Source organism: Opisthocomus hoazin, chromosome W (assembly GCF_030867145.1).
Source record: "Opisthocomus hoazin isolate bOpiHoa1 chromosome W, bOpiHoa1.hap1, whole genome shotgun sequence".
NCBI lineage: Eukaryota > Metazoa > Chordata > Aves > Opisthocomiformes > Opisthocomidae > Opisthocomus > Opisthocomus hoazin.
In genome coordinates, this window is record NC_134453.1 from 49364334 (window position 1) to 49373910 (window position 9577).

Genomic DNA, 9577 nt, shown 5'->3' on the forward strand with positions numbered 1-9577 from the left:
CCAGTACAGGCTTGGGGTGGACCTGCTGGAGAGCAGCTCTGTGGAGAGGGACCTGGGTGTCCTGGTGGACGACAGGTTGACCATGAGCCACCATGCCAAGAAGGCTAATGGGATCCTGGGATGCATTAGGAGGAGTGTGGCCAGCAGGTCGAGGGAGGTTCTCCTTCCCCTCTACTCTGCCCTGGTGAGGCCCCATCTGGAGTACTCTGTCCAGTTCTGGGCTCCCCAGTTCAAGAAAGATGAAGAGCTACTGGACAGACTCCAGCGGAGGGCTACGAGGATGGTGAGGGGACTGGAGCATCTCTCCTACGAGGAGAGGCTGAGGGAGCTGGGCTTGTTCACCCTGAAGAAGAGAAGGCTGAGAGGGGACCTAATAAATGCTTATAAGTATCTCAAGGGTGGGTGTCAGGAGGATGGGGCCACACTCTTTTCAGTGGTGCCCAGCGACAGGACAAGGGGCAATGGGCACAAACTGAAGCATAGGCAGTTCTATCTGAACATGAGGAAGAACTTCTTCCCTCTGAGGGTGACGGAGCCCTGGAACAGGTTTCCCAGGGATGTTGTGGAGTCTCCTTCTCTGGAGATATTCAAGACCCGCCTGGACAAGGTCCTGTGCAGCCTGCTGTAGGTGACCCTGCTTTGGCAGGGGGGTTGGACTAGATGACCCACAGAGGCCCCTTCCAACCCCGAACATTCTGTGATTGTCTGTTAGCATCTTTGGGTGGTCTTCGGGGGTCCCAAGATGAAGGCCCATCCTCTTCATCATGCTGTTCACTAATTGATCTTTGTTTCTGCGCAAACTCAGTTTCAGGATCACCTATATCGTGTCCTTCAGGTTGTTTGGCTCTAGTCTTGTTGCTCTCTAGGTGCCTCCTTATCTCTGTAGCTTGACACATTTGCCCTCCCAAGGCCGAGCTGTCTGGAGTAGAATTATTTAGGAGTCTCTTTTATCCCACAATTATCCCAATTATTTGCTGAGAACCAAGACCACTTTTGTTTCACTTAATTATTTTGTCTAACGACTGATAGCTTGTGCCCATGTCCTTCCACTACATTCCTTAATGAGAAAACGGGGATTAGTGTAACAGTTACATCGTTAGATCACTATGCATGCAGGAATACAAGTTACAGTACTAAAGACTACTAAAAACTAGAAAATATTAAGGCTTTTTGTTATAGTTTCACATTTCTTACAATCCCCTCTATCAATAAACAAGAAAGAAAATACAACGTTTAAATGTTTTCTAGGGAAAAAATAAAACAAACAATAAAAATGGCAGAACGGGGACAGATCCGTTCGCGACAAAAAACACCGCCAGGTGAGGCTGCAAGCGACCGGAAGGAAACTGAAAGGTAGGGGAAGCAAGGAGGGAGCAGAGACAGGCCGCGCACCGAACCAGATAGCAAAGAGGACCGAGCCCGTCCTGGAGGGGCACAGGCTTTACCTTGCACCTCAGCTCAGTCACTCAAATAAATCGGTTTTGTGGACTACAGCGTACTTATGGGAGTTCAGCACCCCCTACAAGCAAGGTAATCCCCACTCCCCGCCTCACGCTCCTTACACCTCCGGCGGTGACTCCGCCCCTCCAGGTCCCGCCGCCGTGAAAGGCGCCCTCTCCTGGCCCAGGCGGCGGCAGTGCGGCGTGCTTCCCTTCTAGCCGCCATCTCGCTGCACCCTGCGTGCTGTGCTCGGTCCTGATCCCGCGCTTGCGGCCCTCGTTTTTCCTCCTAGCTTTGACACTGCTGCTTCCGCCCTAAGAAGGTACAAGGAAGACGGTGGGGGGCGACTGGGGGGGATTTTTTTGCGCGGCTGATGTTGGTGGGCGGCGGTGGTTGGGGGAAGGCAAGGCGGTTATGGGCTGGGCCTGAGGGAAGCTGAGCTGAGCTTTGGCGGCGCTGCGTGCGAGCAGACTTCCCCCCCGCGGCAGGGCTGGGGCGTCCTTCTGCCGGGGGTGTGAGTGTGGTGAGGGGTAGCTGCGGAGCCCTTTGTGCCCACCTACCCTACTGATGGGCCCGGGTTGTTGTGGCTTGCACCGTCGGGTGCTTCCTGACCCGTATTTCATGGGCGCTCTTGTTGCTTCCGCAGATGAAAGAAACGATCATGAACCAAGAAAAGCTTGCCAAGCTCCAGGCCCAAGTGCGCATCGGTGGCAAGGTAGGAGTCGTCTCCCCTCCCTGCCCTCGGGATTGTGTGTCTCTGCCCGCACATTGGGCCTAGGATGCGGGATCCTGAAAACTCATAAGGACTCTCAGCTTGACTGGACTGTCCTCGGGGGAAGCTGCACTGCTGCAGGGATCTCTAGTCAGTTCAGTAGAAGCAGAATGTAGGTGCTGAACCTTCGGGCTTTTCTGTTTGGGTTTGTTGTATTATAGCTGACTTATAACCTATATTCTTGTATAGGCTATATTAGAAGGCACTTAAGATTTGAAGTAAGTAGACCTTACAGCAAGTGATCTTGGGTATAGTTTACATAACAGGTAACAGAGGACTATGTTCCAAATTCTCGTCACAAATCTTTAAGATGCCCATGGCTGTTTTCTTGCTTTTTAGGACAAAGCTGGAGTTTCTGTACTTGTCATACTCTTATCATTGTAGAATAACATTTATTTTATTATGACATCTGAATATATGTATCTGTGTGATTACTTATAATCTGAAAATAAAAAAAATATGCCGAATATAGTTGTATGCTAGTAAACATTTTAATTAGATTTTCAGTTTTAAGGCAAGAATTTGTTAGTAATCTTTTTATACCCAAGGAAATGTACACACAATATTTTTAGAATACAAGCTATTCAACAAAACTCTTGCTGACAGAGTTTCCAGTAGCTTTCATTCCTGTGTTGAAGTTTTTGCCTTTAGCTGGAGATTTAGGCAGCCTTAAATCAGGGTTAAACCAGTTATTAACTGGCTTGGTGATTTTGTGTATTCTTTGTATGGGTTACTAGTTAAGCAGAGAACTGCTGTATTATATTGATGATTTATGTGCATGTTACCAGCATGAGTGTATTGACTATAGAGGTTTTTAACATTTGTCACTGTAATGTTTTTTTTCTTCCTTGTGAGAAAAGGTTGCACACTGCCTCTGCTGGAAGATTTTCATTGCACTGCAAGGCTGCAGATCTTAAAAACAAGTTAAATATTATATTTAGGTGGAGGGCTATCATAGTACTTCATTATGTGAAATTTGATATTTTTGTGTAGGATTTTGATACAGCTAAATGTCATGTAATTTCTTCCAAACCTTTTCCCTGGAGAAATCTAGAGCTCTGTCTGTAGGGGAACTTAACCTTTGTTTGTTTTGCTTTCTAAACAGGAGTGGTCTGGAATACTGTGTAGAAGTATTTTTTTTTTTAATATATTTAGAAAATATTTTGGGAAAATAATTCTTCAAATTTGTATGCATAAGTCCATCAGATGGAGATGTCTATTTGGAATAAAAAATAACTGTTTTGGGTTTTCTCATATTCATTTATTAATGATATGTTTATTATAAAGTCTGACTTTATTATCAAAATTTGGCTACAACTTAAGAAAGATGATCTAAGGAAAAAATTAATGGGCTTCAGAAATTACTGAAAACTGTGCTCAGTCTTCAGTTTTATGCCTATGGTAACAAACAAGGATAGACTTGCAGTTTTTCTTTTCTAAGTAGGATGTTGCAGAATCCCTATGAGAATCGTGGAATAAAGGTTCTCTGGTGCATTGCTTCCTAAAATCTCACACTTTTCACAAATGTGCAAAGCTTGCTTTATAGCAAGGGAAAGACCGCTGCAGTGCAGTTGGAGGGGTGGGGTTGTGTGTGCTGTAACACAGAAATAGAACTTTGTCTACAAAGTTGGTTTGTAGATGGCTGCAGAGTAGTTATACGGCTGTGAGGATTAGAGTTTGTGAAGAACTATTTAAATATTAATTTATGACTTTCTTTGCAAAGGGTACTGCCCGGAGAAAGAAGAAGGTTGTCCACAGAACAGCTACAGCAGATGACAAGAAACTTCAGTTTTCTTTGAAGAAACTGGGCGTCAACAATATTTCTGGAATTGAAGAGGTAATTGCTTCAAAGGGAAAAATGCTTTTCTATATAGAAATATAAAATGTATCAAACAATTTCCTGGTAAGTAACATCTTAAACTTGTCTGTAAATTATCAATAAGTCTTTATTGAGCTTTAGGAGCTTCAGCTAGTTTCCTGTTAAATTGAAAAATCATGCTGAACTGCTTGAAATACTGGATTTTTTTTCTTGCAGGTAAATATGTTTACCAACCAAGGAACAGTCATTCACTTCAATAACCCTAAAGTTCAGGCATCTCTGGCTGCTAACACTTTCACTGTCATCGGCCATGCCGAGACAAAGCAGCTGACAGAAATGCTTCCTAGCATCTTAAATCAGCTCGGAGCTGACAGTTTGACCAGCCTTAGGAGACTGGCAGAAGCCCTACCCAAACAACGTAAGTCGAAACTTGAATGCATTTCATGCTGGCAGCTGACACTGGCTTATTTGTATAGCTGCAGTGAAATTCACAGAATCACAGAATGGTAGGGGTTGGAAGGGACCTCTGTGGGTCATCTAGTCCAATCCCCCTGCCGAAGCAGGGTCACCTACAGCAGGCTGCACAGGACAAATTCAGTGCACTCTTACTCTCTGCAAGCACATTATAAAATGCTTATAAAGAAATGGAACTCTTAGATCTTATTTATAGCTCAAATCCAACAATGAATGTAACAGAATCAAGAAGAGGCAACTGTCTCTCAGCATATCTTGCAGCTAGTCTAGGACTAGAAAGTTGTAGCCAGACTTGATTTCATGGTAGTTTACTTCTTGGTATGGCTACCATATTTTGACATACCTAGTTCATTAAAGCTAGGTAGAGTTACTCTGGGAGAGTTAGGCTTTAAAAAAAGATATACTTTAAGTATGCCTGTTTTGACACTTTCAATGGAAACATAAACAACGAAGAGAGGGACTTGAGGACAGACATCTTGTTACTGCTTTGCTCCCTCACAGGTGTGGTGAAGGTATTTCTTCTTGCATGCGCTTTTTGGTAGCTAAGAGGGAATTATACAGTATTTGTAAGGAAATATGTTATAATTTCTGAGTGTGTAAAACAGTGCGGAGAACAGGACTGGCATGATTGTTAAGCTAGATACACCAACTTCCTATTCAATCCTTAAATTAGTAAAAAAAAAACCTGAACACTTCTCCCTAAAACTATGTGGGAAAAGTAGAAGAGGGGCTTAAGTATGTCGTGTTTGGAAAAGGTGCTGCTGCTACAGGGTGAGAATTGGAAGTGAAAGACAGGCTTGTTGACAGTGGGAACATTCTTTGTGTCCATGTAGGGTCTTCCTACTTATTTCCTCTTGTAGCTATGAACTTGATTGTTACGTTTTTTCTTTCTGTGCTTTGCTGCCAGCAAAGATAGCCTCTATTTCCATTCTTAAAGCTGATGATGCTTCCCTTCTGTCAAATTCCTACTGAAAAAAAATCTTGCTAGAAGTAGTCTTCAGGAGGTGAGGTAAACTGCTTCTTTCCCATGGAGCTCAGGATCCTCCTTCCTAGTGTCACCTGTGTGGCTTCCTTGTGGTAGTAGTGGGGCTTAAAAGAAAGAAAACTTGAACGATTTAAAATGATCCTTTAATATCTCTCTTATAACAAGGTGAGTATATTCTGGATAAACTAAAGTGAGCAGTTTTGATATTAGGGAAGCTTGTTTAAAGTGCTTGCTTTGTATGACCTGGTAAATGGCTATTTCTTTCCACTTTGGGTGGATGCCAGAGTAGTTGCACAAACCTTTCCATTCAGCATTATCTGCTAGATTTGGAAGTCTGACATCTGAGTGAAGTGTCTGTGATGATTGCATTTGCAGGTGCTAAAGTAAACAGTCTGGTCTTGGGGATGAGAAAGAATGAAGACAATTTAGGAGGAAGTAGCATGGTTTGCTTTTAAAATGTTGTATTTGCCACTAAAATGCACTCAAGCTGTAACAGCTTTCTGCTGTTAAAAAAAACCAGAAGGAGGATTAGCGGTGACCTTGTCCCAAGCCCTTTCAGAACAAAGTTTATGCATTCATCTATTTTGGTTCTCTAGAAATCAAGGTACAGCAATTTCAGAAGTCTAGTATAAACCCATCTCTTTCCTCCTGCTTTTCTTGAAAACTGAGAAGGATTAAGTAGGATAAAACAAAGGTGATAGGCTAAGCTGTCTCATACTCTCTAGGTAGTACAGCTAAGAATAGCAGTAAAAGTAGTGGCAGAGGCACCCAGGGACCTGAGATATCTATTCTTAGCATTATACCGCTGCAGTTTCACAGTTACTCATTGGTCTGCTACAATGGACATGGTTAAGTCTCACTAGCTCTGGCAAATATAATGGGAATAGCTAAGAAATTACCGAGTCAGCAGAGATGTGGACCAGGGCATGTGATTACCTCAGCCACCTAAGTATAAAATTGTGCATCCAGTTCCATATTCCTCTGACTTTTCCAGGGAACAATATCTTTAAGTGTCTCTAGTCATATGTGTCTACCTGCAGCTTCACAATTACACTTTAGTTTTCCTTGAAGGCCTAGGATCATAAGATCCTAAGATTTCCTCATAACTTGCTAATGTTGTAAAATATGTAAGCCTCAACAACCACTGAGTAGTCAATAAACCAAGCTGCTTTTAAGAGAAATTGGTAAAATCAGTCTCTGCACTTTTAGCTGAAAATTATTACTATGCAAGGCATCTCTAGAACCAAGATGGTGACTAGTAAACTGGTTTAGCATGCATCTTCTCATTTTCCAGCTGGGCTGTTTGAGCATTATTGGTAACAAAGGGTTAGTTGTATATTTTTATTCAGCAGGGGAACTGGATAGAACATTGCAGTTTAGTTCAGACTCTTTGATAATGTTTTCAAAAATCACAAAGCAAAACAGCTTTGTAATCAAGATGCTTATGGTGAGCTTGACTGATGCTTTTGAACTGCTTGCTTTTGCAGCTGTGGATGGAAAAGCACCACTTGCTACTGGTGATGATGATGATGATGAAGTTCCAGGTAAGAACAAGCATGCAATGGAAGAAAAGGAAGTCAATTTTGCTGAAAGGTGACATGTGCAGCATAAGATTGAGCCAAGGACAATAAGAGTATTGACTAGTCACTCGCTGTTGTAGAATTTCTGTGGTCATTATTTTCAGACACCATGTGAGACTTAGATGGACCACTGGTTTGAGCTAGCATTTTTGTCCTGTGTAGGAGTAATAGCTATGGCTAAGATAATTATTTAATATTCAATAAGAAGAGTGGTAAGAAACTGTCTTTTCAGTATCACTTTGCCCAGTTGTGGGTATGGTGAAGTTAAATGCTCTTAGAATTGTGCTTTATAATGAACTGTCTAAAACTTACTTGTTTAAACAAGAATGAACCATGAAGCTCTTAAATGCTATTTGGTCTGTATTTTATAAGCTGAACTTTTTTTGCCTTGTAAGCACTTGATATGAAGTAGAACTTGGGAGGGGGAACTGGCAAAGCAGAAGTGGGTCAAACTTTAATTTCAACATTTTTCTTTTTCTAGATCTTGTTGAAAACTTTGATGAAGCTTCAAAGAATGAGGCAAACTGAACTAAGTGGCACTTTCTGAATAAAGTTAAAACTTAGAAAAGTTACATGGAGCTGCTATTTTATATTGTGACTGCTTTTATTTGATTTTATTTTTATTTCCTGATGAGATCTCAAGATTTGTAATATTTGGAAACTCCTTGAACCTGCAGCTCTTTTTCAATTATTGCTTGTACACAATATTATTTTTGTGGCCTGGTTGAACAAGCCTGTGCTTTGAAATAAGTCAGACTGCTAATGAATCTCTGCCTAGACACAATTTTTGAGTAACTTGTATACAAGCAAAACCCCATCTTTAATGAACTTTGGCATATAATAAAAAATATAAAATAAACTTACTGGTGTGGCTTTTTGTCAGAAAAGCAGGAAAAAAAATTGGCCATAACTATTAAACAATCATAAAAGGTCTTGCTTTTCTGCAGAGCATCTTCCTTTTGCTGTGTTAGAAAACTGGATTCTAAAAAAATTTTCAGTGCATAATGGAGCATTTTAGACTTAATCAGTGAATTCCCAGAGCCCATACACTGTGTTCCTAAGACAATTTGTAATCTAATGAATTTAATAAATAGTCCTGTATTCTAGAATTACTTTATGGTTGTATGGGGTTTACATGGCAAGGCTGGAGGGGGCTGCAAGGGTGGCTTCTGAGAGAAGACACCAGAAGCTTCCCCCATGTCTGATTGATAGAGCCAATGCCAGCCAGCTCCAAGACGGACTTACTGCTGGCCAAGGCTGACCCCATCAGCGACAGTGGTAGCACCACTGTGATAACCTATTTAAGAAGGGGTAGAAACTGCTGCGCAACAGCAGCTGGGAGAGAGGAGTAAGACGATGTGAGAGCAACAACTCTGCAGACAGCAAGGTCAGTTCAGAAGTAGTGCAGTGGAGTGGCCAGCAGGAGTAGGGAGGTGATTGTGCCCAGTACTTGGCACTGGTGAGGCCGCACCTCAAGTACTGTGTTCAGTTTTGGGCCCCTCACTACAAGAAGGACATTTAGGTGCTGGAGCGTGTCCAGAGAAGAGCAACAAGGCTGGTGAGGGGTCTAGAGAACAAGTCTTAGGAGTGGCTGAGGGAGCTGGGGTTATTTATTCTGGAGAAGAGGAGGCTGAGGGAGGATCTTACTGCTCTGTACAACTACCTAAAAGGAGGTTGTAGTGAGGTGGGTGTTGGTCTCTTCTCCCAATTAACTAGTGATAGGACGAGAGGCAATGGCCTCAAGTTGTGTCAGGGGAGGTTTAGATTGCATATTAGGAAAAATTTCTTTACTGAAAGAGTGATCAGGCATTTGAATAGGCTGCCCAGGGAGGTGGTGGAGTCACCATCCCTGGAGGTATTTAAAAAACGTGTATATGTGGCACTTTGGAATATGGTTTAGTAGGCATGGTGGTGTTGGGTGGATGGTTGGACTTGATGATCTTAGGGGTCTTTTCCAACCTATGATTCTATGAGGAGGGGGAGGAGGTGCTCCAGGTGCCACAGCAGGGATTCCCCTGCAGCCCGTGATGAAGAGCATGGTGAGGCAGGTTGTCCCCCTGCAGACCATGGAGGTCCATGGTGGAGCAGATATCCACCCACAGCCTGTGGAGGACCCCACTCTGGAGCAGATGGAAGTGCCCTGAAAGAACCTGTGACCCCATGGAGGGCCCGCGCTGGAGCAGGCTCCTGTCAAGGACCTGTGATCCTGTGGAGAGGAGCCCATGCTGGAGCAGGTTTGCTGGCAGGACCTGTGGCCCTGCAGGGGCTCACACGCTGGAGCAGCCTGTTCCTGAAGGACTGCACCCCGTGGGAAGGACCCATGCTGGAGTAGTTCTTGAAGGACTGTCTCCTGTGAGTGGGACCCCATGCTGGAGCAGGGGAAGAGTGTGAGGAAGAAGGAGCGGCAGAGACAAAGCATTAGGAACTGACCGCAACCCCCATTCCCTGTCCCCCTTGCATCGCTCAGGGGGAAGGATGTAGGGAAGTCAGGAGTGAAGCTGAGCCTG

At 43.5% G+C, this 9577-nt stretch overlaps 1 protein-coding gene across 2 annotated transcripts; it reads left to right on the top strand.

Moving 5' to 3' along the window:
* Window positions 1–1639: 1639 nt before the first annotated feature.
* Window positions 1640–7929, top strand: LOC142358776 (transcription factor BTF3). Of its 2 annotated transcripts, XM_075446448.1 has the most exons (6): window positions 1640–1762; window positions 2087–2155; window positions 3936–4049; window positions 4248–4449; window positions 6978–7034; window positions 7552–7929. In XM_075446448.1, the coding sequence occupies exons 2-6, from the start codon at window positions 2087–2089 to the stop codon at window positions 7596–7598; spliced, it is 489 nt and encodes a 162-aa protein (XP_075302563.1). In that variant the 5' UTR covers window positions 1640–1762; the 3' UTR covers window positions 7599–7929. The 2 variants fall into 2 exon arrangements, with proteins under 2 accessions (XP_075302563.1, XP_075302564.1); XM_075446449.1 differs by lacking the exon at window positions 7552–7929 and having other exon boundaries at window positions 1730–1762; window positions 6978–7087.
* Window positions 7930–9577: the final 1648 nt, after the last annotated feature.

What these genes read in the sequence shown, in the direction of transcription:
- LOC142358776 (XM_075446449.1), top strand. Translation starts at nt 2,087, where the DNA reads ATGAAAGAAACGATCATGAACCAAGAAAAGCTTGCCAAGCTCCAGGCC. An exon ending in AAGTGCGCATCGGTGGCAAG is followed by an intron (nt 2,156 to 3,935) that starts GTAGGAGTCGTC and finishes TTCTTTGCAAAG; the next exon opens with GGTACTGCCCGGAGAAAGAA. An exon ending in AGAAGCCCTACCCAAACAAC is followed by an intron (nt 4,450 to 6,977) that starts GTAAGTCGAAAC and finishes TTGCTTTTGCAG; the next exon opens with CTGTGGATGGAAAAGCACCA.